Here is a 26,330-nt window from a genome sequence, read left to right on the forward strand (position 1 = left end):
CACCTCTTTGCTGCAGGCCTGGAGTTTTGATAAAGATTTCAGGCCGACTGAAATCTGCTGAAATATCCACTAAGGCGCTAGGCTAAACGTTGCGGTGAAAAAGAAAGCCCCTCCTCTACCCCATGGGTTAACTGAAAGCACCGAGTCAATGGAAAGGTACGAGGGCAGCAATTTCAGGATTATCACAGAATCCACCGAAATTCCTTTTGTGGGTAGAGTTAAGCCTTAGGAAGTGAAACAGATGCTATTATAAAGAAAACTGTTGTACTACAAAATGCTGATAAGATCACGACTGCTGCCCTGAGCTGTAAGTTCTCAAGCATGAAGAACCAAGTTATAATTACTGCATGCACGTTGCATGGTAAAACTTTGCTGAAATTGGAATAAACCCTTCCCACTCTTACTAACAGAGCTCAGCTCATTATCTACCACTTCAAAGATGGGTTTTGAAAACGTTTTAGTGATTTCAGGAATGGCAGGGAGGAGGGGAGGGAAGAGCAAGAAAGAGAATGGACCGAAATTAACAGATTAATTACCTGTTTTTACAGAGTCTCTTTTATGTGCTCCCATAACCTAGTGACTGAAGCATTAACACAGTTCTTTGCAAAACAAGAATCCACCTACACATCTTTAAGCGAACGCAAGACTCTTCGTGAATGACTCCTATTCACAAACGCTCAGAGGAATTAACTAAAACGCAAGTGACAAGAAGATTTGTTCAGGGCTGTATGGCTGTGGGAGGAGAAATTCTCAGATTTATCCTGAAGTGAGAAAATATAAGAGCGCAACACGTTCAAGCTTTCCATCTTCAGTCTCGTGTTCGCTAGAATATCTGTAAATTGGCACTGAAGCAGACAAGCTGCAACTCTTCCTAAAGATAAATTTAGCACCTGAACCAATGCTAAAATAAGCCATATCTTGCCCAGGATATAAATGAGCAAAGAAACTGCTCCTTAGCTACCTGACTCCAGATACAGCATGGTCACTGCGATCTAACAAATCCTTTATGAACGCTATGGAGTTGTCTTGAGACGAAGATGTGGGGGAATTCTCTGATGTCTAATAGAAGCTGCTGCATCAGCTGCTCTCTTATCCCAGCAGGGCAGGGACAGACGAGGGGTTCGGGTGCTCTTTCCTATTTACCTCCCAATTTGGGCGAGACTTCGCTTTGTACACCTTTGAAGTCCCTCCGCTTGTGTCAAACTCGGCTGATGCTATCTCCAATTAACTCTTGGATTGTTTGCAAAAGAGAAGAAACAGAGACCCACATCCCCGTGGACATCACCACCTCACATGCTCACCTCTCTGTGAAACCAGCCTAAAACCACTAAGTCTAGTACCATACAACCCAGAGGTGCCAAAGCCGGTAGGACACAAGTCCAAGGGGTACTGTTTCTCCAGAGCATTTTGAACGGACAGGTCAGGCTACTTCAAGGTTGGCTAAGGACAAATGCGTTCTGTGCATACGCACAGGTATATTTGCAAATTGGGCACATCAGCTACAAACACGTACAAACCTCTGATTTTGCGTGCAGACGCTGGAAGCTGTGCAAGTCTTCAGTCACCAGGTATGTGCATGAAGCCACACATACCTAAGGTTGAAAACCCGGCTCTTGCAATCATTACCACAAACTGATTCTTGGTTCTCCTCTCCTAGACGTTATTTGGTACATTAAACAACAAGGTTTATTTACTTCCAAGATCCCTCTCTGCTCCAACCATTGATAATGCATTTTAAGTTACAAATCACTACGAACTTCAAATTAGTTGCTACAGCAGAAGCAGACTGCCATGGGGATTAAGATTTCATTTAAACAAACCTAAACTATGAATTTCAGGAGAAGCAGCAACTGGCAATTTAAGAATTAAAATATGTTCTTACAGAAAATGGCTTTCAATAAACAAGAGGAAGAAACCAAATACTTAACACCAGCTGTTAGTGAAGAACTCTTTCATTATATCATAACAAGAAGAAAAACAAAAAGGGGGGGGGGGACATTAAGTGACTTGCACTTGGAATTAAAAATCCAGCCATTGACTTGGGCCCTGGATATCCCAAATAACTAGGAAGCAAACAAATGCACTGTATGAAACAATTTTTTTATTCCTGGAATCATCACCCACTCTGGATTAATGAGTATCTCCCGAGCAATACTTCAATATGCACAACACTCGAGGCGCATAGTTAAGATTATGGAATCTCAGCCACTCGTTCCTAGACCCTAGAGCAAAAGCAAAGTAATTATTTTAAGCTGACTTACCTTAATAAACACCGTGACCTTTGTAAAAGTTTAGGTCAGGATTTTTAGAAGTCGCTAGCTATTTCTGAGACTCTAACATGAGACATCCCTAAAAAACAGACCGTGTACCACTCTCTGAAAACCAGATACTTGCTTTATGGAGACTTACCTCGCTGCATTTAAGAAGGCATTAAATATCAGCTGATGCCTGAAAACCTTGGCTTTATTCTGACATTCCACAAAGGAATGCAGATACGAATGCATGCGCTGTAATAACAGCTTTGCAAAATTACTCATGCAAGCACTTAACACCAGCCTCAGGTGGAAAAGGACTATCGGAGAAAGCAACACCAGCAAGACCAGCCTTTGCTCTGCCTGGTAACCAAAGACATTGCCAAGCTATGTGAGAACCCACTAGATGAGAACCCGCACCCAACCATCTGCTAAAAGCAACATTTTCACCCGCGGAATTAAAAGCTCATTTTTCTTCAGAGCAAGACAGGCAGTCCACAACTCCCCTTCTAGGAGGGCTGCGGGAGCCCTCGGCTGTCGGAGCCGTGATGGATTTACACAGGATTCGAGCTGTACAAGCAGAGAGCGAGCTGAGCATCCCCCCCTGCCCCACCAGCTCTTCTTTTGGGAGCGCAACTCCCCGACAAGCAACTACACGGCCTTGTTGTTTTGTGCTGACAGGATTCCCACCGCCCCTGTGTCACGAGCTGAGCCAGCTCTTTTGTCTGCCGGCTTGTTCTACAATTATTTACTCGGCTGTCCAAGCCCGAATAGAACGCGGCTAGATCTCTGTAGTAGTTTTCACCTTTCCACCGTCTTCATACCACATACTTTCCAGGCAACCTTAACCTTACACTTTCAAGATGTGTTTTCCCCCCAAGGACGTTTTAGAAGAAAAAAATCCACACTCGAAAGAAGAAATAGAAGCGACTTTTTCTCCTCTTCTGCGAGCAACAGCCATCGTGCATACCACAAATACTCCCAGATCAGATCTAGCTGGAAATGGCATATACCTACAGGTTATTAGCCTCCAGTCTCAACAGAAGCTAAAACAAAAATGACAAGTTCAGGAATCGTTTGGAAAATTTACTGAACACATGCCCTTCTCCAGCTGACCCAGGTTCTTCTACCAAAACAAGGGTTTTTAACAGACAAAACGAAAAGCTCAGTAGCTTCAAAGCACATATCTGCAATGAAAAAAATTTCAAACAGTGCTTGCACATGGGCAGTGTGCTACCATTTAGCTTACAGAATTACGTGGACGACCCACAGTTATACGCAATTTTTTTTTTTTTTGGCAGCCATGCCAGCTAACAGTTCTTGTCTGCCTGTCCATCTGCTTATTCCTACCTCCGCACAATCCCCCTGCTCACCGGCTCTGATGTGGTATACTGCAGTTAAATTTTTACTCTCTGGTATGCAGACTCCACTGGTGAATGCAAACAAGTTGATCTGCAATATTTACCCTACTCAAGGTGAATATACTTCACCATCATCATTAATATTTTGCACCTCCATATCGCCTTCCGAGCATGCCAAAGCACCTTAATAACTCTGCTCAGCAGCATGTCTGCGAACATAAGCCAGGCCTTGTGGGCCAGACCAGCAGTCCGTCTCACCCAGTACTCCAGCTTCATCAGTAGCATCCGGGGATAGTATTTAGGGAGAGCATGTGAACCTACCCACTTTCTGCCATCCGTTTTCCCTTCGTAATTTCCCACCATCTAGGGGTGTTGTATTGGGACTGTTAGAGCACATCCCTGATACTCCTTTAAAATCCATTTATGAACTTGATATTCACACATTTGTCTAATCCCTTTTGGAGCCTGCTGATACTGTCTGCCTACCAACAGCGAAACAGAGATTCATTCAGTCCAGCGGCAAGAAGAAATTATTTTTAATTTTGCCTCCAAGTCAATCTTTGTGCACCCCGGCTTCCAGAATAAATTGGCCTGAAATCAGACTAAGTTAAGCTGCAACCTGCTCCCAAAATACTTGAAGAATACTGCTGAAATGCAACAAAAGTGGGCCGAAGCAATTAGGTCAGTATTAGTACACCAATCATAAAATAATTCTCTGGATAATATTTTTCATAGTCCACATCTAACGACCAGATCCGGCATGTTTGTAGCCATTTATCTTTCCAGAACACGACAAACGGTCTAGGAATCAAGCCTATTAATTCAGTAACCTTCACAGGACTCGCAAGATAGGCAAGTATTGTAATGAAGCACAAGGACATACTTGTTCACACTGGAGCACTGGCCAAGCTAGAAATAAAAACAGCCAAAGACTTCATTTCTAAGTTTACGCTTTGGAAAGTGATCCCCTAACATCAGAGTCCTGCCTACTATTTTACACTCAGAGAGACCAGAAAGGGGAAGTTTTTTCTGTCAGTCACTACAATCCAGGAAATTCTGAAGCAATTTCTCCAGTGACTGTCACCTGACCTACAGACCCACCTCATTTCCCTACTAGGGTTCGAGTAACTCCTCTTTCAAACCAAGCCATCTTGAGAAACAAGCACAGAGCAGTAGAGCAGCAATTGGCTCTCCGGTGAATCCAGTGCACCTCGATTGCTTTGCCAGCATGGTTTGTAGCTCTGGCACTCACAAATGCCGCTCACCTGGCAACTTGCAGACATCCCTGCCACATGCATCAGTGTAGGAGCAAGCACACAGACATACATACATTTGCAGGACCTGCAGGGCAAGACCCTACAGGCAGCATTAAAAGGTATGGGAAAGGAAATTAAGCTTGCTGAACTTTAAGAATTCCTCCTCAAAGTGCTGCCCACGACAGCATAAAGCAAATTTTCTTATAAATCCAACCAACTAGGGGAGAGTCTGCCCTACGAGTGCTCAGAGCAACCTTTCAAACATCCATGGTTTACCAGCCGCCACTAAGCAGCTCCAGCCCTTCTACCTCATAAGGTTTGCAAAGGGTGCAGGGGGTGTGGATGTCTACTTTTGTCTGTGCAAAGTTTCTTAGCTCAAAGAACTCTGCTATCTGAAGCAAAACCTAACTCTGTTCACGCTCAGGCCACTTTCTGCGGAAAAGGACAGTCAAATCCAATTTGCTTGCTTCAACAATGTAGTCCTTGGGCCCAGTACATACATAAATGCTGTAAGTGTCCTTAAAATCTGTTCAGGTTAGCTCAGTAACAAAACAGCACACAAGTGTTATGTTAACTGAAATATCCACTTATGCCAAAGCACAGCTGAGAGAAGAATTCTTCACCCTCTGGCATTTATCTACAAGCAGTGGTGACTCTTCATTCAAACCAAGCATTCATCTCCTACCATAACCAAACGATAGCAAGTTAGCTCCTTCGCTCCCACTCACAAAACATAAAATGGCTCTCTTACTCACAGGATCAGAGGCAGAACACGTAGTCTTCTCTGCCCATCCACAGAACACCAATCAGAAATCTGCCCAAAAGTCACTGCAGCCAGGAGGTCTTACACAAAGGGGTTATAGTTGTGTGTGAAATAACTTGAGTGAGATATTAGCAGGCAAGTGTCTGCACCAAAAATAAATACAGCACCAGCCTGCCCCATCCTGAATGGCTCAGCAGCCGTGAGACAGAAGACAAGTGAGCCACAATCGCAGCCTTCCACCTCTTCACAAAGGCTGCTACAGATTGGGGTTGAACAGGTTTTTTTTCCACTTGTTCTATCACTAGCTAGAAACCTCTATCAGTAAAGCAACTGGAGGTCTTGTGAAATCTCTTTTTATAAAAGGAGAACCTGAAAGAATGCACTAAGGAAGTATTGTTCTGCAGATGCCCCGTTCCTGCTCTCTTTCCAAAGCGCTTGCAGACAGCCAGGGTTTAAAAGAGGATACTGGGCTAAAGAAATCCTCAGTCTGACCGACTACGACCATTCTTATTTGGAAAGAAGCAACGTTAACACTGACCTGCTTGAGCTGCTCATCCAGCCTCCAGTTCTGACGCCCAGATGGGGAACCCGAATACGTTTGCTTAGTAGTGTCTTTACCCTGTTCTTCTTTCCCCTGTTGTCCCCGCTGGTGCCCCGAAACTGGAAGAGGATTAGAGGTAGAAGCCACTCTTTGGTTGTGATGGGTAACTTTGGGAGCATGAAAATATTTCAGAGCAGAGCAGGTGTCTTTTCCAGTCACTTCAGCGCCATCCTCAAGCTCTCCACCTTCCAAACCCCCTTCGTCTTCCTCATCTTCTTCCTCCTCTTCTTCATCCTCCTCTTCCTCTTCTGGCTCTGAATTCATGCTGCTCTGATCAAAAGCTCGCGTAGCCCCAGCTGCAGGTGGGCCTCTGGCCAAAGGACCAACAGCAGAGCCGCCCGAAGGCCTGCCAGATGTGGCTGCTAGAACAGCCTGCTGTACTGCCAGCTGCTGAGTATACAGCAGCTGGGCTTCCCTCATCTGCCTCTGCTGTCTCTCCCTGGAATCCATCTGCAGAGGAGCTTGCTGCTTCTGCTGCTGCTTCTGCAGCTGCTCGACCACAGCTTCCAGCTTCATCCCGCAGTTTGCATGGCTGGGAAAAGAGGGGGGGCCTTTTTGACTTTATCTGACAGGGTTCAAGCCCCGACCTTGGGAGATCGGCAGAATCTGAAAGATAGACAAATATTTGTCTGTATGAATATAAAATGCTTTCATCTTTTCCCCAGGAAGAGGATAAATAGAGTGCAATGCCAATACTCTTTCCTGTGCAGGAGACCGTGAAACAATCAGCTTCATGTTTAACAGCCTCAGGCTCAAACTTGCATTCAATTTTCAGACTGTTTAATTGTATTTTCAAGCTGAACACATTTGCTATAACCTCAGTTTCATATACGCCAAAGACAGCATCCGAAACGCCTTTGTCCACTGTCCCAGCAGTTCATTTTTGACCAGAGCCTTCCACATTTACTAAATAATTACTTTTGAGATATTAGATTTAACATTAAGGTTCTGGTTCTTCTGAAAACACTACCTTACAAGGAGATACCCAGGATAATCGTCTTGACTCTATTTCTATTAAAAAAACGTGCAAGAGATTATCTCTCTAAATTATTTTGTGGTTTCATTATTTAGGTTCTTCATATATCTTCCTTAAAACCATATTTCTAACTATTATTTTTCCCAAGGAAAGTGTCGGAGAAGAGTAAAAAAGGTCACCCTATCCTGAAAGGGATGATTAAGCACTGAGCAACTTCTGTCTCCGATTCCAGGAGTTGCCAGTGGATTTCAAACCCCGGCTGTGGTCTCCCTTTGATTTTCCCAGTCAAGGGACCCCGAAAGCTTTACTAGCACTCCATTTTGACCTGCAGCAAACCTGTGCTGAGCCAGCAACTCCGGACTCCTCTAGAGCAAAGACTAACCGAAATGACTGCAGTCAGCCACATAGTTCAGATCTGCAACAATCCTAGAAGGATGACTATGCCTTTAATTCCCAAACATTAAAAATAGCATGTGCATTTTGGACTTTGTGTCACAAACTGAACTTGCTGACAAAGAGGGTCTTTCTCAGCTTCTGTTTTTTAACGTGAAAAGAAGCTTTAACAGATCTCACTTGCTGTCCTCAAGGTTCATTGATACCAAAATACAGTCAGTTTGGAGAAACAAAGGAAAGGCAAACTACAAACAAGCTAAGAAGTCTCCTAGCCACCTCCCACCACAGTGTTTACAATCAGCACTGTGTTATTTAAGCCAACCAAAACCAAGTACTTGAAAAAGACTATTTTGCTAACACAGGTTTTCAAAATGGATACGTTTCTGTTCTAAAACAACAAATACCCTAACAAATCCCAGTTTCAAAAGTGAAAGACAGCTTCCAGTATCCCGAGAGCAACTCAGCGGCTGCCTCTAACATATTAAAATAGTCTCTTCCACAAAGTGCCTGCAAACTACAATGCCAAACTCATTCTTCCCTCTGCAAACCGTTCCCTGTGCTATCCAAATGCTCCTCACCAAAATGAAAAGCCTCAATGATATATTAGCATTTGTATCTAGTAGACAGAGATATAGCTTTAGCTTGCAAATGAAACAATATAAAGTGGATTAGTGGTTTGAACGTCAGGAGCAATAACGCATTACCTGGCAGCTGAAAAGAGTCTTATACTCGTTTCTAAGTCACAATACACCATCTGGCCTAGTTCCACGCACATTTCCAGTACAAGTAACAAGGAACTGGAACACGTATTGCAATAGTAACCATACACCACATTGGGCATCAGAGAACCCACAGCACATATACACAACTCCCGCCACACACCTTATTGTATATTGTTGCACCTGAAGCATGTTAAGGTGTCATCTATCATGCCTTGGGGCTATTCAACAGGGCGTGCAGTTAATACGTGCCTCAGGTACATTACAATAATAAATGACCTGATACGTGGTTAACGTGTCAAGCAAACACACCTCAGGTGCAGTAACACCCTGGTATGCAGTTCCAGCGTATTTCCCAGGGTTCAGATACAATAACGTGCGACAGGTTACGGCAAGATTTATGCACGGCTCCTAAGCGTTCTGATTAGACCTGAACAAAAAGCTCAAGAGCCTCCAAAGAGATGAATTTTGAGAACAGCGAACACACCCTCAGCAAGTATCAATGTTATTATGAAAAGGACAGTCACCTTTACAGAGAGTTTTAAGTCAATAAAGAAATGCACTTCTCACACAAATTAAATACGTCACAATATCAGGTTAGAGCTTAAGAAAACAATTGCATCTGGACTAGTAAGACAACAGTAATAGACCACTTGAAGTTTTAACATCCATTTTACCCTTCAGCAGGGATATTTGCTCACTTTTTGCATTTCAATCAACCAAGGCAGTGAAAGGATTCAGTTTAACTTTCAGGTCCTCATACACCAGCCTTTGTGTGGATTTTAATCCCTGGGAGAGCAGTTTAATTAAACAGCCACTCGTTTTGAATTTTTAACTAGTTCTATTTGCAGTATCGTTATATTTCAGAGCACTTCTTCCTCTACCTGAATAAAGCTTGAGTAATAAGACTAAGTTCTTGCTAGGTAAAAGACATTTCCAAATGTAAGCAACCTGAAAGAGTTGAAGTGTAAAATTAGAAGTCATCAAGGCAAGCCTTCCTCCCAGCCATGAGGAAGGGAGAGGTTTTAGAAAGTAGTAAACAACACCGTTAACGTTCTCTGTTCTCAGACAGGCTTCTCAACGCACTGGCTGTTTTTCCCAGAGACCTTTACTGCCCCACAGCCACCACTTCACATCCCTTCCTGCCCCCCAAACTCCTTGAGAGGTCACATCCCGAGGAAGGATCGCTCTAACCCATGGCCAACCCTGCTCCTCAGTGGCACCCCCAAATTGGCCCCAATGCAGCCAGTTAGGCCCAAAGCCCCATGCCTGGGGGGCTTCTGGCCCGTGGGGACCAGGACCAGCCCCTGCCCCATGCCTGGCCTGTCCTGGGGACCCCACTGCCTGGTACCGGCCCCCAGTGTGGGCCTGCTCCCCAGGCCACAGCCATGCCCAGCCCCCAGGCTCCCAGTACCAGCCCCTCCTGCCCCAAGGACTGGCCCCTCTAGCCCCCCAGCACCAGCTCCTCCAGCCCCCACAGTACCGGCCCCTCTAGCCCCCCCCAGCTCCCCCGCTACCGGCCCCTCTAGCCCCCCCAGCTCCCTGCTACCGGCCCCTCTAGACCCCCCAGCCCCCCTGCTATCGGCCCCTCTAGACCCCCCAGCTCCCCCGCTACCGGCACCTCTAGCCCTCCCAGCCCCTCTAGACCCCCCAGCTCCCCCGCTACTGGCACCTCTAGACCCCCCAGCTCCCCCGCTACCGGCCCCTCTAGACCCCCCCAGCTCCCCCACTACCGGCACCTCTAGACCCCCCAGCTCCCCCGCTACCGGCCCCTCTAGACCCCCCCAGCTCCCCCACTACCGGCACCTCTAGACCCCCCAGCTCCCCCACTACCGGCCCCTCTAGACCCCCAGCTCCCCCGCTACCGGCACCTCTAGCCCTCCCAGCTCCCCCGCTAACGCCCCCTCTAGACCCCCAGCTCCCCCGCTAACGCCCCCTCTAGCCCTCCCAGCTCCCCCGCTACCGGCCCCTCTAGACCCCCCAGCTCCCCCGCTACCGGCCCCTCTAGACCCCCCAGCTCCCCCGCTACCGGCACCTCTAGCCCTCCCAGCTCCCCCGCTAACGCCCCCTCTAGACCCCCAGCTCCCCCGTTAACGCCCCCTCTAGCCCTCCCAGCTCCCCCGCTACCGGCCCCTCTAGACCCCCCAGCTCCCCCGCTACCGGCACCTCTAGCCCTCCCAGCTCTCCCACTACCGGCCCCTCTAGCCCCCCCAGCTCCCCCGCTACCGGCCCCTCTAGCCCCCCCAGCTCCCCCGCTACCGGCCCCTCTAGCCCCCCCAGCTCCCCCGCTACCGGCCCCTCTAGACCCCCCAGCTCCCCCGCTACCGGCCCCTCTAGCCCCCCCAGCTCCCCCACTACCGGCCCCTCTAGCCCCCCCAGCTCTCCCACTACCGGCCCCTCTAGCCCCCCCAGCTCTCCCACTACCGGCCCCTCTAGCCCTCCCAGCTCCCCCGCTACCGGCTCCTCTAGCCCCCCCAGCTCCCCCGCTACCGGCCCCTCTAGACCCCCCAGCTCCCCCGCTACCGGCACCTCTAGACCCCCCAGCTCCCCCGCTACCGGCACCTCTAGACCCCCCAGCTCCCCCGCTACCGGCACCTCTAGACCCCCCAGCTCTCCCACTACCGGCACCTCTAGACCCCCCAGCTCTCCCACTACCGGCCCCTCTAGACCCCCCCAGCTCCCCCGCTACCGGCCCCTCTAGACCCCCCAGCTCCCCCACTACCGGCACCTCTAGCCCCCCCAGCTCTCCCACTACCGGCCCCTCCAGCCCCCCCAATTCCCCCGCTACCGGCCCCTCCAGCCCCTCAGCTCCCCCACTACCGGCCCCTCTAGACCCCCCAGCTCCCCCGCTACCGGCCCCTCTAGACCCCCCAGCTCCCCCGCTACCGGCCCCTCTAGACCCCCCAGCTCCCCCGCTACCGGCCCCTCTAGACCCCCCAGCTCCGTCCCCAGGACTCTCCCCGGTACCGGCCCCTCCAGCCCCCCAGCTCCCCCGCTACCGGCACCTCCTTCCCCCCAACTCCGTCCGCAGGACTCTCCCCGGTACCGGCCCCTCCAGTCCCCAGTTCCCCCAGTACCACCTCTCCCAGCATCCCCCAACTCCCCCGGTACCGGCTGCTCCGACTTCCCCCAGTACCGCCCCCCCAGCCCCCCCCCCCAGGGCGGCCCCTCCCCCCCCAAGCCGAGGCGAGCGGGGCCGTTACCTCCGCGGGGGCGCGGGACCAGGCCGCCGCCGCCGCCCGTGAGCAACCACCTCAGCCCCGCCCGCGGCGCGCCCCCCCCCGCCGCGCCGCGCGCCGCGCCGCCCCTCCTCAGCCCGGCCGGAAACGGGGTGCGGAGGCGAGCGAGGAGGCGGCGCCCGGCAACGGAAACGCCCACCCCACTTCCGGGTACGGCTCCGGCGGAAGGAAACACCGCCCACCCGGAAACGGCTGGGAAAGGGGGGCGGGACTACGGGCTGCCGGGAGCCAACCAAACGGCGGCGCGAGAGAGAGGCTTCCGGTTCCGGGGCTATAAAAGGGGACGCGCGGGGCTGGGCTGGGCAGTTGCTGCTGAGGTGCCGCCGGGAGGCTGCGGGGCACAGGTGGGGCGGCGCGGCCGGGGGGCTCCCCCCTCTCCCCCGAGGTCCCCTGCGGGGGTGTCTGTGAGGGGGTCCCTACTGCCCCCCTGGGGTCTCCCGGCTTTGGGGGAGGCGGTGGGCGCGGTGCCTGCGGCGGGGCTCTCTGCAGTTCCTGGGGGTGGTCTGCGTTGGGGCTTCCTGCTGACCCGTCGGGCCCCCGGGGACGGTGGGGGTCTGTTGGGGTTCCCTGCCCTCCCCTCAGGTCTGTGGGGAAGGGAGGAGTGGGCTGTCTGTGTTCTGAGGTTCTCTTCTCAGGTCCCCCAGATGGTGGTGGGGAAGGTATTAGCTCTCCCTGGGGTCTCTTCTCCTTGCAGGTCTCCAAGGCTGAGGAACTAGTTTGGGGTGGGGGGAGGTGAGGGCAGGCTCCCTAGTGTTCCTGCTCCCTTCAGGTCTTGGGAGGCAGATGTGGGGCCTCTTCAGTGTCCCTCCTCCCCTTAAGCCCTCAGAGGAAGGGGATCTGCCTCCTGCTCCTCCTTATTTTCACTCACCTAGGTCCAGTCAGCATGGCGGACGAGGAGATTGCTGCTCTTGTGGTGGACAACGGCTCTGGCATGTGCAAGGCAGGCTTTGCAGGGGACGATGCACCCCGTGCTGTGTTTCCCTCCATTGTGGGGCGCCCTCGACACCAGGGTGTGATGGTGGGCATGGGGCAGAAGGACAGTTACGTGGGGGATGAGGCCCAGAGCAAGAGGGGTATCCTCACCCTCAAGTACCCCATTGAGCATGGTATTGTCACCAACTGGGATGACATGGAGAAGATCTGGCACCACACCTTCTACAATGAGCTGCGTGTTGCCCCGGAGGAGCACCCTGTCCTGCTCACTGAAGCACCTCTTAACCCCAAGGCCAACCGGGAGAAGATGACCCAGATCATGTTTGAAACCTTCAACACCCCAGCTATGTACGTGGCCATCCAAGCTGTGCTGTCCCTTTATGCCTCTGGCCGCACCACTGGCATTGTCATGGACTCTGGGGATGGTGTCACCCACACTGTGCCCATCTACGAAGGCTATGCCCTGCCCCATGCTATCCTGCGTCTAGACTTGGCTGGCCGTGACCTGACCGACTACCTCATGAAGATCCTGACAGAGCGGGGTTACAGCTTCACCACCACAGCTGAGAGGGAGATTGTGCGGGACATCAAGGAGAAGCTATGCTATGTTGCCCTGGACTTTGAGCAGGAGATGGCCACAGCAGCCTCATCCTCTTCCCTGGAGAAAAGCTATGAGCTGCCTGATGGGCAGGTGATTACAATTGGCAATGAGCGATTCCGGTGCCCTGAGGCTATTTTCCAGCCCTCGTTCCTGGGCATGGAGTCCTGTGGCATCCATGAGACCACCTTCAACTCCATCATGAAGTGTGACGTGGACATCCGAAAGGACCTGTATGCCAACACAGTGTTGTCTGGGGGTACCACCATGTACCCTGGCATTGCTGACAGGATGCAGAAGGAAATCACGGCCCTGGCACCCAGTACCATGAAGATCAAGATTATTGCCCCACCAGAGCGGAAATACTCTGTCTGGATTGGCGGCTCCATTCTGGCGTCTCTCTCCACCTTCCAGCAGATGTGGATCAGCAAGCAAGAATACGATGAGTCCGGTCCTTCTATTGTCCATCGCAAGTGCTTCTAAAGGGACTGCTGGCAGTCACTGGTGGCCTTTGAGGGCCTCGCTTGCTAGTATGTGTGTCAGGGCAAATGTGGGAGTAGTTGTTGCAAACTTGTCCTTGGGGAGCTCTTCCTTCATGTTGGACCAGTATTGTTTCACTGTTACTTATCTTATGTTTTTAATTAACTTGTTAAGGTACTGTGTAGTAACATACCATGTGTATCTTAATGGCCCTACTACAATTTGACCAGTTTGTGACTAGAGTTTACTAGTACTAGTGGAAAGAAAAATAGCAACCTTTTAGGCTGTAGTTCTCCTGTGGCTGACTAGTTCATCCTCCTCATCGCTATATGCCTTCTGGGGCTTGAAACTAGACAAAGGGTGGTTCACTTATCACATGTAACACTGATAAATGATACTAAAGTAGACTTGTCACCTTTAGGCTTGTCACAACTGACTTCTTTGTAGGAAAACTAATAAACTTCTGAGTCTTAAAGCTATAAAAGCTTGTTTTACTTCCTTTCAGGATGAGCTCTTGATCTCCCTGCTACTGAGTACTGCGTAATGTGAGTTTTTGTGTAATGTGAGTTTTGGACTCAAACCTGGATTGTTGCTGTCTGCAACAATGTAAAGTCTAAACAAGTCTAAAATTTAGAAAACTAAATTTAGGGAAACACTAGATAGTGTTGTGGTACCTTTTAAAGCCAGCTGTGCTTGCCTTGTGCTGTGCAGACCATTTTAAGAACTGTTAAGTAGGAAAACTTGACTGGTATGTGGCTTGTGCAGCCTTTCTGTACTTTCATGGTAACTTGGTTTTTTTTAGAACATAAACAGCTCTTCTCGTCAGAAAAGCTGGTACATTGGCACAGGTTTTAGGGATCAGAGGAATAGCTTGCCCTTTTTTGGGAGAAGGCAACAAGATGAAGAAGCAAACATTAGTGAAGCTTTCTCAGGCGCATGCAGCTCTGGGAAGCTGGTCATTCTGCTCTAGGAGGTTGTCCAAGGTGCCTAGAGAAACTTACTTCTGAAGAAAAGTTTGGGGTGGGATGGTAGATACCTCTTTAAATAGCCTTAATGCAAAGGCATGCTATGTCCTCCTACTTCTTGATGTAAGAAGTGAAGGGGCAGGTCGTGCAAAGATATGTTCAAGCATAGCCCCATGGACTTCTGACCTCTCACAGTAAGCTGTCCCCTGCCTAAGCTTGCTCTTGTGAGGTTTTTTTGGGAATAAGCTGCTCCTCCTTGCCGGCTCAGGTTCTGTAGTTCACCCTCTTCTCTCAGATGTGTGCCACATCAACCAGCCTTTCTGCTTCTGTGTTCCACGTTTTCCTGCTGAAACGGGTGGTCGCAGCTTTTGGCTCTGTCAAATAACAGAACGGGCGGGTAGCTTCCCTGTGGTTAGTGCCATGGGGGTCCTTTCCGGCTCCTGGGCGAGGAGGCGGGAAGGGTCCTGGCTGCCCTGAAAGCTCAAGGGAGGCGGAGGGGCCGGGGGAGGCCGGGCCCCGCTGAGGCCTCCGGCCGCTGGGGCGGGCCGCGGCTGTTGCCTTCCCCGCCGGGGGGGGGGGGGGCCAGGGCCGGGGCTCCGCCCCCCCGCTCCCGCCTTTAAACCCCCAGCCGCCCGCTCATTGGCTCTCTCGCGCACGTCGTCGACGGCTCCACCAATCGGCAGCCGGCTCCGCGCTGCTCTCCCCCGGCGGACTCTCTTTCCCAGGATGCACCGCGCAGCACCGCCCCACACTTCCGCTTCCGGCGTGACGCGGGGAGGCGCCGGGCGGGCTCGGGCGCTGCGGTGGGTGGTGCGGGGCCGGGGCCGGGGCCGGGGGCTGGCTCGGGGCCTGGTCTCGGGGGTCGGGGCTGGGCTGGGCTGGGACAGGGGCCTAGCGTGGGGGACGGGGCTGCGCTGAGCGGTGGGGCTGGCGCTGCTCAGGCCTCTCGCTGTGCAGCTGTGGGTCCCGTGCCCTTCCCCGGCATCCCTGCGCCGAGGAGCGGCGTGAGCCCCAGTGCTTGTTTCCTCGTCCTGGAGCTCCTGGGGCCGGAGGCTGGCCTGGGCGTCGCTGCGGAGGCGTCTGCCGGGGGTACCGGCAGCGGTCTTGCTTCCTTGTCCCTTGGCGTCTCCCTTTCCTGTTCTGGGTGTTGTGGCTGGCGGAGATGCTTTTTGCCTTACCTCTGCCTTACCAGATGCGGTGGTCGTGGCTTAAGACTCAGGGAGGGACCTCAAAAGCGTCGCTGAGTTTTGGTCAGGCCTTGTGTTAGCTTCCTGTGTGCACGCCAGCAAAGGCGAGGCCAGTGAATTTAAACGGTGTCTGACTGACCGGAAGAGAATTTCGCTTTGGTTTATTTTCTTCCCTTTACAGAGCTTCATGGATGAGATGTTGGCTTTCTGACGCTCGTTTCCATTAAGTGACAAAGCAGAAATGTCCCTGTCAGAGTGGCACATTGCAGTGAAGCTGGCAGATCAGCCGCTGGCTCCCAAATCCATCTTGCGCCTGCCAGAGACGGAGCTTGGAGAATGCCCACTCGGTGGATGCAGCATCTCTTACCTGAAGCAACTGATCACTGGAAAACTGCAGGAGTCTGTCCCAGACCCTGAACTCATTGGTAAGGACCTGCATGGCTCATGTCAAAGGCCGATCGCAGGGACCGTGTTTAAGTTAGCAGTATGAAGCAGTAGTTCTAACTGTTCTTTTTCCAGCAATAAGCAGCTTGGTAATGCTAGGTTAATTATATGCGACTCATTTGCCGTCCTCTCACGAAAAAGGGTTCAGATGATACCAAAGTAATGTCTTACTGCAGAAACTTGGATCAAGCGTCAATAGAATTTTAGACAGTTTTTTTTTTGTCTTCTTTTAAACTCCTCGTTGTCTCCTCTTCGCCCAAAGTCTTATCTCATCTGGTTATGCTGAGAGCTTTACTCAAAGCCCATGGGTGTAAGGGAGCACCTTCCTCTTCCACTCTCCTGGGGCACACATCACCACTGACCCCTCACGTGCAGCAGCTTTGCTCCTGTGTTTTGGTGGGAAGAGGAAGCGTTCTGGTCAGTGCGAAAGGGCCTGCCTTCCCCCCTTTATCTCCTGAATGGTGCTGGGACACAGGCATGTCATACTATTCCTGGTGGCGGTGCTGTTGGGCTGATGGGGAGAACTGGCACAGCGGGGGAGCATGACATGGGCTCAGAGCTAGTTCTGGAGACTCTGCCGTGCTGCTGCAGTCGTAGTATCTCGTGGTTTTGATGGCGTATGTTCCAGCGTTGGCTTGGAATTGCATGCTCCTGCCATGTCAGTGTGCTGCCCCTCACTACGAGGAAGCTTTAGGAAGATTTTTCTTCTAGTGGTTGAAAAAATTTCTGTGTATAGCCTCTAAAGGCCGAGTCAAAAGGTGTTCTGTAAGTGCTAGTTGTTAGGCATTAAATCACCGTTATTTTTCAGGTTTGTCCATAGGAAATCGTTTGGCAGGGCTTGCTAATACAAACCTGTCCTTATTATGAGATCTCTGCATGTGATGCAAAGCAGAACTCTGTGAGAGAACAGGTTCTCCAGATGGTGTGGTTATGCAGGGGCAGGCAGGGTTGTCACCTTCTGCACAGTTCGGCTCTGTGACTTCCCTGTGTTCCAGTGCGCAAGGCCTGGTGCTGCTGAACCAGTTGTAGCAGCTACACGTGCAGAGCAGTAACCTCTGTACAGCTCCCAGTTCTTAAAGGCCACAGGACCATTTTGGGTGTGCTGTAGCTGTTTGCTGTCTCTCGTAGATCTGATCTACTGTGGCCGTAAGCTGAGGGATGACCAAACGCTTGATTTTTATGGCATCCAGTCTGGCTCCACTGTTCATGTCCTGCGCAAGTCCTGGCCTGAGCCTGATCAGAAACCAGGTGAGGTGGAGACAGTGTGGGATAACCTTTAGGTCTCCTTGGGGTGTGTTTGGTGCAGGTCCCTTGGGACGGAGGAACGACTTCTCTTGTGATCTGTTTCTGGGAGGCAGGTGTGGGATTTGGAGGAGAGACACTTGCAACTGATCTGTGCTCTTGTGCTGGAACTCACCGTTTCTAATAGCAGCAAATGGGCATTAAGTTTTCTTGCTGGTGGGAGAGTTAAGGAAGGAGCCATGTGATGTGAAGAGCAAATTTTCCCTCCTTAATTGAACTGTGGTCAATTTTAGGGTGTTGCCAGTGAACCAGAAACAAAGTGACTGATTACTCCGGCTCCAGGGGTGCGTAGGCTTGTGCGTGCTCCTAGTCTGCCAAGCTGTAGAATAAAATGGGCTAGTTTAAAGTTCTTGATTCAACCCCTTTCCTTTTGTACGTGTAGGAGGGCACATGTCTATATATTTGTGTGTCTGGAAACTGGGAGCGGTCCAGGGACCTTGTAAAATGGCTAATAAAGCTGACTGAGAAAGAGAGAATGATGTTTTGTTTTGTTGTTTTCCCTTCAGAGCCTGTAGATAAGGTGGCAGCAGTGCGGGAGTTCCGGGTCCTTCACACTGCCCTGCATAGCAGTCCTGCCTACAGAGATGCAGTGAGTGAGGCTTCATACTTTACCTTCTTGGTGTCTTTCATCTGTTCCCTGTCTGTGAAGAGGGAATCCGTGAGTAGAGCCTTTGTGTGACGCTGCTGATCCATTCTGATTTTTCTGGCAGGTCTTCAAAATGCTGGGGAACAAGGAATCACTGGATCAGATCATTGTAGCTACTCCCGGCCTCAGCAGTGACCCTGTCGCTTTGGGTGAGTCTAAAAGTGATCCAGAGGATCTGAAGAAAGCTAAATGAAGATGGTCAGTGTTTAATTTACGATGTGAAGAAGGGAGAGAGCACTTTTCTCTGGAGAAAGTGCCTTTTCTCTTTCTTCGTGCAGCATAAGAGTGCCTGCTCAGGCAGGAGTCAGTTATACTCTGCTGATCTGTAGTAATGTTCGGGGAAGGACGTTAACTTTAGGAGAAGCAGAGAATATAGAGATGAAGGGAGAGCAGTAGGGAATGGGTGCTCTTTCCTGCTGCAAAGTGTTGCAAAAACGTTTGTTAAATCTCAGCCTTGCTTGTGTTGACCCAGAGAGTTATTAGCCTTTTTGCACATTGCCATGAGAGAGGTGGAATGTGGGATGCAGTCACAACCTCTCACAGCGAGCAGCCGGTTGGGGTGAGCTGGATACCAGACGTGATTGTGCCCTTAAGGAAGAGCTGTTTGTTCCAAAATACAGCCTGTGAGATCTGCTGGAAAAGCCCTGCCCCTTGGGTGTGTGGTGGTGATGTGGAGTCTCTCCAGAGAGAAGTGGCAGGTTTTGGAGAGAACAATAATAGGGTATTTATGGTGTCTGCTAATGACTCAGTTCCTGAAATACAATTTTTCTGTTTTTCTCATGGTTCTTGTTCAACTGGCTCCTGTGTCTCTTGTATCCTGTCTCTTACTTGTTGTGTTTCCTGGTCCTTCCCAGGAGTCCTGCAGGACAAGGATCTCTTTTCAGTGTTTGCAGATCCCAACATGCTGGACACGTAAGTTTGTGTGAGCTGGTACAGTGGCTAAGCAATGCCTGTGTTGTGCTGTGGCATAAGCTGCTTTTCCCTGGGTGGAAGAGAAAGTTCTGCTCCTGCCTGCCAGTACAGATACACCAAGCCAGAGATTCAGGGTAGGACCCTTCTTCCTCAGCAACAGAAAAGAGGGAGCTGATGCTTTGCTTAGGTGTTTGATATGCATCTACCTCCACTATTGGATAAACCGAAGGATATTTTGAGAGATGGGGCCATCCTTACATCCAGACCATGGGTTCAAATCCGGATATGGTTGCTCACAGCAGAAGGTTGTTCCCTTGAGAGCCTATTGGAGATGTGTAAAATGGGATGGTCTACATGAGATCAAGGAGCTGCAGCTTCTCTAGCTTTCATATCCAGGCTCTTGCCAATGGCAGTTCCCCAGAGGCTGTGAATAGGAATGGAGGGAACATGACCCTTGTGTGTGGGGCTTGCCTGGGAGTTGGGAGGGTGTTGTCACTGGATAGCCAAAGGCAGGATCTGAGGTGCTGCATGGCCAGCAGGAATGATTCTGCCATTGCTGTCATGAGTTTTGTGCCAGTATCGAGATGATGCTTTCGTAGCTTCCCTTCACGTGTGATTCATTCTTCCATTCCATCTCTCCAGGCTTATTCCTGCTCACCCAGCTCTTGTGAATGCCATTGTCCTTGTTCTGCACTCAGTAGCCGGCAGCACCCCCCTCCCAGCCCCAGAGGCATCCTCCCGAAGCATGTCCTCTGGCTCCTACCGGGATATGCCAGGTACGTTCACCCTTCATACACACAGTTGTGTAGGGAACCTTCAGAGATGTGCTGCAGATTTGCAGACAAGTTTGTGCTGTACTGACACCTGGTCATTCCCAGGCTGGAAGAAAAAGTTTTGAATTCTTGAGCTGGGAATGTTCATTGTCATTTGATGGATTTTGCCCTGAGTGTGAGACTCATCTGGTCCGTTTCTTTCTCGGAGCCTCTCCCAAGTGAGTCTCTACGATGACTGTTGGTAGCAGAGTGTTTGGCTTCTGTCATGTGCAGACAGTGTGCCTGAGCTGTCTTCCACTGACCTGTTGTGTACGGGCTTGCTGCTGCTGAGGCCTCCCTCCTAACCAGCACTTTAGCTGGAGCTGAGCCAGGCCACATGGCCAAGGATCATGGGATCCTCATTTGGTCCTTAATTCCTGCCGGCGCCCAGTTTTTTGCGTCTGTTTATTTTCCTTTCTTTTGCAGGTGGCTTTCTGTTTGAAGGTCTCTCAGATGAAGAAGATGACTTTCACCAGGTAACTGGGCAAGTATGGGTGGAGCAGCTGTTTGGGACTTGCAATATGGGTTCAACTCATGGCCCTTAAAGACTCCAGTGGCTTTCTGTCTTCCTCTTGTGAACATCATGAGCCTGTCTGGCTCTGAAGGATGTTGTGAACACATCGGTGACTGAGAGATGCTTGGATGCTGTTCGTGTTGGGCACTGTTTGAGTGCTGAGGTAGGAGCACAAGGGAGGAAAGCAGAGGTACAACCCAAAGCGTAGCACTTGTCCTCAGAGTACACATCTTAAATTCATGCTGAGCCAGAACTGGGTACAGATGAGAAACATGGGATCCTTGGTCTCTGTCCTTCTACTGCAACACGTGGAGATTTTCTCTCAAAAGGACAAAATGTTTTGTAGGAGACATTAAATATTTAAGCAGAAAAGAATGCCTGTCAACAGCTATTTGTTTTATTACTGGCTAATAACACTGTTTTTAAGCTGGTGAATGGTACATTAGAAGGTTTACTGCCAGTTTCTGCAGCCTTGTAAGAGCTGAGTTTGGGGGAAAAAGCGTGCCTGATTGTCCTGTGTGTTTGTTTTCTGAAAGCTCTGCGCTTGAAAAAGTCAAGTGCTGTAGGGAGGGGATCCCTGGGAATAAGCAGGTGAGCCGTATTCTACTGGGACACAGACACCAAAATTGGAGTTTTTTCCTCCACGCAGAGCACAAGATCCACACCGTCCAGCAGTGCTTCTGGTTCCCGCCCAGCTTCCCTTGGCTACTCTGGAGCTGCTGGACCCCGGCCAATCACCCAGAGCGAGCTGGCGACTGCTCTGGCACTGGCTAGCACCCCAGAGAGCAGCTCCCACACGCCTACTCCTGGCACCCAGGTACAACGACAGCACAGCAGCTAGGGATATTCTCCTGGGTCATAAAACCGGCTGCTGGGTGAGTGCAAGCCCTGCTCAGGCCTTGGAGGCCCTGGTTGTGTTATTCTCTTACAACTGGGGTCTCAGCCTCGCAGAGCCCATATGCAGTGATAATGAGGATGTAGCAGGTGCTGCCCTGTGCTGGCTCTGGTTCTTGCGATGACAGCGCTCTCCTGATTCTCGTGCAACCTGTTTCCTCCCAGGGTCACTCCTCTGGGACCTCCCCAATGTCATCCAGTGTCCAGTCAGGAACACCCATCACCAATGACCTCTTCAGCCAGGCCTTACAGCATGCCCTGCAGGCCTCTGGGCAGCCCAACCTGCAGGTGAGTGCCTCAGCCTCTTCCTCTGGGAGCCTTTGAAAGTCCCATATTGCATCGGGTGTTGCAGGGTGGAGGTGGGTCTTCCATCCACCTGTGGCAGGATATTAAGCTGAAAGGTGCATCACCAGGGTGCATCCCTCCCTGCAGGAGGGATGATAGAGAGCAATGTGAAGTACTGGGTGGGTGTGGGAGGGGTGGGCTGGTGGGTCTGGGGAGTTTTCAGCAAGACTTTGAGCTTTCAGGAACTGTGGTGCACATTTAGCAATGCCATTGTGAGCTACGAAGAGATGTGGGAGAACCCAGTGTGGTAGCATAGGCTGTGGAGAAGGCTGTTTGTTACTGCTTGGAGTCTTACACCTACCTTTAGCTTCTTTTGTTTCCTATCTGTAGAGCCAGTGGCAACCACAGCTTCAGCAGCTGCGAGACATGGGCATACATGATGATGAGCTAAGCCTCCGGGCCCTGCAGGCCACTGGAGGGGACATTCAGGCTGCCCTGGAGCTCATCTTTGCTGGTGGGGCTCCCTAGCTTTGGGCTAGAGAGGCTGAACAGGTGCGTTGTGCTGAGGCAGCTGAGATGCTCCTTGGTCTGGGACTCAGCCCCGAAACACTTTTCTGCACTGGGGCTTCGCTCTTGGGCACTTAGCAGTTGGGGCAGCTGCTCCTTTCCTTGCAGGTGGCTGTGTGCTCCTGTTTGAGAACACTGACCATGCTAAGGGCAGTTCCTCCAGCTCCCGTTACCCTTCTGCAACTTCCCTGTCTCCCCACTCTGGCCACCAGAGACGAGATCTTGGAGCTTTGCGCAGCACAGAGAAAGATCAGTGGCTCTTGTGCTCCTGGAGATGTGGCGTCTGCATTTCTGCAATCTTAGATGTTTCAAAACATTCTCCTGCCTACTGTTTTGTTCCTGCCCTCCTGACATGCCTCAGGCTATTTTGTTTTGCTGTTGTGGTTCCTCTGTTTGACTGTATTAAATGGACTGTCTTCACTTGCCTGGTGTTTGGGTTATGATCCATCCTGGGTTATGCCCAGCAGATCTGAGAGGCAGTGTGCTCATTGCATCATGAAAACAGGAGGAAATGCTTTTGCCTGTTGTAGGACTGTTACTATTTCAGCAGAGGGCACTCCTCTAACAGAGCAAAGTACTAGCTGTATCTGTTATCAGGTGCAAAGACAGTGTTGTGAGTGTAGCTGACCTGCACAGCCATGAATTAGACCAAGCGAAAGAACTAATTGTTCTACAGAGACCCGTTCTCGAAGAAGGAGCCTCAAAGAAGCATCATGTCTCCTTCTCAGCAGAAATCTATGTTCTCGGCTGTGTGTGGGGATACCGGTAGAGCCCTGCAAGTTGACAAGAACAAGGGTACTGGTGCAGCTGTTCATGGTCACCACAGGGTGACAGTAAAAGTATGACAGATGCAAGGCAGGCTTGAGGCAGTTACCAAAGAGTGCAAGTAGGGGCTTGGTAGGAGGACTGTATTGTCTCCAGCACAGGTTAGGCCATTGGGCTGCAGCCAGTGTTTTCCAAAATGTCCTCTAACCCTGAGCGCCATGGTTGCGGCATCTAGGACCTGAATTGCAAAGACAATGAAATGTATTTTTCTATAATTATAGTCAATGGGATCTGTGAGAAGTCAGAACCAGAGCAAGACCTGGCTTTGGTCTGGTTGTACTATCGAGTTAAAAAAAAAAAAAGGCATGAATATGGGAGGTGTTTTGTCTGATATGCCACCACGAGTCACTAGGGAGTGAAAGCAGAACATGGTCTTCTGCTTTTAGGTTAACTGTTCTCCCTCCAGCTCCTTTCAGAGCGCTCAGATCACTTGCTGGTATGATCTCGGCTATCACACAGCAAATGCTGGGTTATCCTTTCCAGGACAGCCTATTGACTGATAGGTGTTAATCCTGGCTAGAGGATTAAGACTCTCAGGAGAGCTGTACTGTTTTTTGCCCTCCTTCTTACGTAGTCTAGGAGATGCAAAGTGATAGAGGTAACTAGTTTTCCTGACTTTACACCCTTCCTGGTTACAGTCCTCATGATCCGCTTTGGAAACGCGGTCCAGATGTTGGCAACAATATTATGCAGTATGAAAACTGATTAATGTGTGTCCAGCCCCGGTGTCCCCACCTTTGTGGGGAACAGATATTATATCCCTGTGCATCCTCCTTCACTGTGCCCGCTGTGGAGATAAGCTGTGCTGTCACCCCTCGTCCTCCCTGGCTGACTAGGAATACACTGTATCACAATGCTGCTGCCCAGAGCTGGCTGTGGTAATACTAGAGCTGGAAGTCTCAAAACGTTTGCAAGCCTGCCCAAACCAGCTCAGAGTTAACAGGACTTGCTTTGGGACTGGGGCTGACGTGTCTGCTGTGCCATGTCAGGTCCTAGCCTAGATTAGGACCAGCTTGGTGTCCCTAAACGGTCTTTTCTTTTTCTATCCCCGCTGTCCTCATGATTTGATCACTTCGTCGACCTATGTTCTGTATTAAGCAGGTTTTCCCATTACATTGGCTATTTCCACTTCTCCCGTTGGCACTGGCTGATTGAGAAATGACTGGGTGTTTTGCATGGGAAGAATTTATTTTGATTTCTGCTTTCACAAGTCCTTGGAGTACTTGGCTTGGAGTACCCCAGCAGACACATTTTGTTTCTGAACTGGCTATAGCAGAGAAGAACTTAGCACCGACTTTGTTCATAACATGATTGCACGCACTTATTTCCCTCATCTCACCTATCTTTGCCTACAATAGAAATGTTCAGCAATCACGCAAATTTACAGATACTGGAGAGGAAGAAAAGCCCCACCTGGCCCCTGCAAGGCTAATGATAGAAGAGGAAGGAAAACTTTGATGCAGGAGGCCTTTGAAGGAGAGCAGAAGTTCAGAGCACCTCGGAACTGACTCTGCAGCAGTCAGGTACGCGCTGCCTTCCTGGCTGCTCTAATTGCCAAGTGCCTCCTGCTTCTCAGCTTTGAGATCAAAGTGATGCTGGCAGCCACTTCCGTGTGCAGAGAAGGCTCTCCCAGCACAGCCTCTGCTGAGGGGAAGAAATGGACCAGGGGATGAGGCTGCAGGAGGGAGGCACTCATTTTAGGGGAGTCCCTTTGCCTGGTATTAGCCACCTAAATGTGGCTAATGAGTACGTGTAATGGGGTGTCCTGTCTAAGCCTGTCCTGGCTCCTACAGTTGCTGAAGGAGCCTGTATCCTAAGGTAGGTATCAAACAGAGCTGGAATGACTGTCAAGGGTGCTAATATCCATCGCTTGTTGAGAAAGCAGCTTAGTCCAGGCACCAGCACGTCAAAGGCTGAAGCATGATAGATCCTGCTCTTTGAGAGCAAATAGTGATGAGCTGTCTCCCACCTGCTTAGCCTTTGTGGTCCTTTGCTCTGTGCCGCTGCCCAGCTACCTTCCTTTGGTGGCTTTGCTTGTCATTTCCACGCTTGGGTTAGAGGACCATCTGTCCCTGTCAGGTCTCAGCTTGTCTGTATCCTGCTTGTGTGCCTGCCCTCCCACTTTCCCCTGTGCTCTGTTTCCCATCCAAGCATCGGAGGCCCAGCCACCTCATAGGTGGTGCTCCTGGGAGCAGATTGGAAGGTGTTTGTTCAAAGCCTTTGGCTGACCCTTGGAAGGAGGGGAGGTCAGACCACGGTTCCCCAACGTAAGCAGCTTTCGTTAGGGACTTTCCATTCCTGACATCAAAGAGAAACTTCTTGGTTCAGTTCTCTCTGTGCCTCTAGTGGAGCTGAGAAGGGAAGCGGTAACAGTAGATGTTTTCAGTAGTAATAGTAGCAGCTGTTTGTACTGCTGTGTTTTGGTAATACTCATGTTGTTACTTGTCCTGGTGCTTGACCATCGATGCTGGAGCATCATGGACACCTGGATGGGCTGGCAGTTTGGATGGGATCAAGGCTTGTTCCTGTATGTGCCCTTTTGTACTTTGGCCACCTTGATGGCTTAATTGGCTGTATTGTGAGAAGGTAATCTTCCAGTAAGAGGGCAAAATGGAGGCAGATCAGAGCAGATCCCCTAGTTTTCACATTCATGATAGCTTTTGCTGTACCCTAGACAGTGTGAGCCGCCTGCCTGACCACTTTCACAATGATGCTGGAGCCTTCCCGTGTGCAAAGTGAACGCGGTCAGCCAGATCGATCCCAGGAGCAGGCATTGGTGTTTGAGGTAGTAAATATCTCTGTGCAGACGCAGCCTCTTTGGTGCAGGTAGTTTGTTGCATCCGATATTAAACCCCAAAGTTTCAAGCTCTTCAGCCTTGATTTCTGGCTTCAAATGGCTAGTGTTAGAGAGATTTCCCCTCATCCTCCCACAAGCCTCCAGTATTTCAGAATAAATGTTTTTTCCTTGCTCTCCCAGCCAAACTGAGGCTCTTGAATACAGGGCAGATGCAGGGCTGTGCTGGTGCAGGAACCAAATAACCAAATCCCTTTCTGGGCAGGGCAGCCAAGCACCTGATGCTGATGTCACCATTTTGCCTAGCTCCATCCATGAAGGACCCTGCAGGATCCTGTCCTCCCCAAACGCTCCCAGACCTCTTCCATGTCCGTGGGATGTGGCATGATTTTTAGATTTGGGTTTATTGCATGTCACTTAGTCTGCTTACTTGCCTCCACTGGGTTGAGTCTTATTTATGTGCCAAGCTAGCAACCTGAGGGCTGTCAGAGTACTCCCGCTTGTTGTGGGTGTCCACACTGAGCTGGGGAAACGTGACTCTCCTCTTGCCGGGAGTGGTGTGGGGACATGCACACCTCAGCCTGTTAGCTCTATTTTGCTGTTTGCTCAGAC

At 50.7% G+C, this 26,330-nt stretch overlaps 4 protein-coding genes across 13 annotated transcripts in view; 3 read left to right on the plus strand and 1 right to left on the minus strand.

The window, feature by feature from the left end:
• ARID3B (AT-rich interaction domain 3B) overlaps positions 1-11,625 on the minus strand; it is a 43,932-nt gene extending 32,307 nt beyond the window's left edge. Inside the window, exons 1-3 of one of the 4 annotated variants that reach the window (XM_068958185.1) lie at positions 11,525-11,578; positions 9,206-9,272; positions 6,171-6,839 (exon numbers count right to left, since the gene is read on the minus strand). In XM_068958185.1, coding sequence (XP_068814286.1) covers positions 6,171-6,749 — 579 coding nt within the window. In that variant the 5' untranslated portion in view covers positions 6,750-6,839; positions 9,206-9,272; positions 11,525-11,578. Of the gene's footprint in view, positions 1-6,170; positions 6,840-8,633; positions 9,178-9,205; positions 9,699-11,524 lie in introns of those variants that run through there. The other 3 variants (XM_068958184.1, XM_009682647.2, XM_068958186.1) reach the window with 3 other exon arrangements.
• Positions 11,626-11,740: 115 nt separating this feature from the next.
• Positions 11,741-14,055, plus strand: LOC104149161 (actin, cytoplasmic type 5). The gene is made up of 2 exons (XM_068958115.1): positions 11,741-11,904; positions 12,433-14,055. Exon 2 carries the CDS (start codon positions 12,444-12,446, stop codon positions 13,572-13,574), a length of 1,131 nt encoding a protein of 376 aa, XP_068814216.1. The 5' UTR covers positions 11,741-11,904; positions 12,433-12,443; the 3' UTR covers positions 13,575-14,055.
• A 1,122-nt stretch (positions 14,056-15,177) lies between these two features.
• UBL7 (ubiquitin like 7) lies at positions 15,178-22,519 on the plus strand. 7 transcript variants are annotated; one of them, XR_011143838.1, is made up of 12 exons: positions 15,209-15,339; positions 15,905-16,148; positions 17,296-17,415; positions 17,976-18,058; positions 18,180-18,264; positions 18,970-19,027; positions 19,670-19,803; positions 20,266-20,315; positions 21,003-21,170; positions 21,413-21,535; positions 21,900-22,084; positions 22,208-22,519. XR_011143838.1 is itself a non-coding variant. In XM_068959121.1 (12 exons), the coding sequence occupies exons 2-11, from the start codon at positions 15,965-15,967 to the stop codon at positions 22,058-22,060; spliced, it is 1,143 nt and encodes a 380-aa protein (XP_068815222.1). In that variant the 5' UTR covers positions 15,209-15,339; positions 15,905-15,964; the 3' UTR covers positions 22,061-22,084; positions 22,208-22,519. The 7 variants fall into 7 exon arrangements, 6 of the variants coding, with proteins under 6 accessions (XP_068815221.1, XP_068815222.1, XP_068815226.1 ...); XM_068959121.1 differs by having other exon boundaries at positions 21,923-22,084; XM_068959123.1 differs by lacking the exon at positions 15,209-15,339 and adding an exon at positions 15,363-15,625 and having other exon boundaries at positions 21,923-22,084.
• A 1,782-nt stretch (positions 22,520-24,301) lies between these two features.
• SEMA7A (semaphorin 7A (JohnMiltonHagen blood group)) overlaps positions 24,302-26,330 on the plus strand; it is a 41,356-nt gene continuing 39,327 nt past the window's right edge. Inside the window, exon 1 of the mRNA XM_068959119.1 lies at positions 24,302-24,447. The gene's annotated coding sequence lies outside the window, so the exon portion shown is untranslated. The remainder of the gene's footprint in view (positions 24,448-26,330) is intronic.

The sequence above is a fragment of the Struthio camelus genome, chromosome 12, assembly GCF_040807025.1.
Source record: "Struthio camelus isolate bStrCam1 chromosome 12, bStrCam1.hap1, whole genome shotgun sequence".
NCBI lineage: Eukaryota > Metazoa > Chordata > Aves > Struthioniformes > Struthionidae > Struthio > Struthio camelus.

Bases quoted from the DNA above. Each gene is read 5' to 3' on its own strand.
- LOC104149161 (XM_068958115.1), top strand. From the start codon at position 12,444: ATGGCGGACGAGGAGATTGCTGCTCTTGTGGTGGACAACGGCTCTGGC.
- UBL7 (XM_068959120.1), top strand. From the start codon at position 15,965: ATGTCCCTGTCAGAGTGGCACATTGCAGTGAAGCTGGCAGATCAGCCG. The intron at 16,149-17,295 runs GTAAGGACCTGC...TGTCTCTCGTAG, and splicing joins CCCAGACCCTGAACTCATTG to ATCTGATCTACTGTGGCCGT. The intron at 19,028-19,669 runs GTAAGTTTGTGT...CCATCTCTCCAG, and splicing joins GATCCCAACATGCTGGACAC to GCTTATTCCTGCTCACCCAG.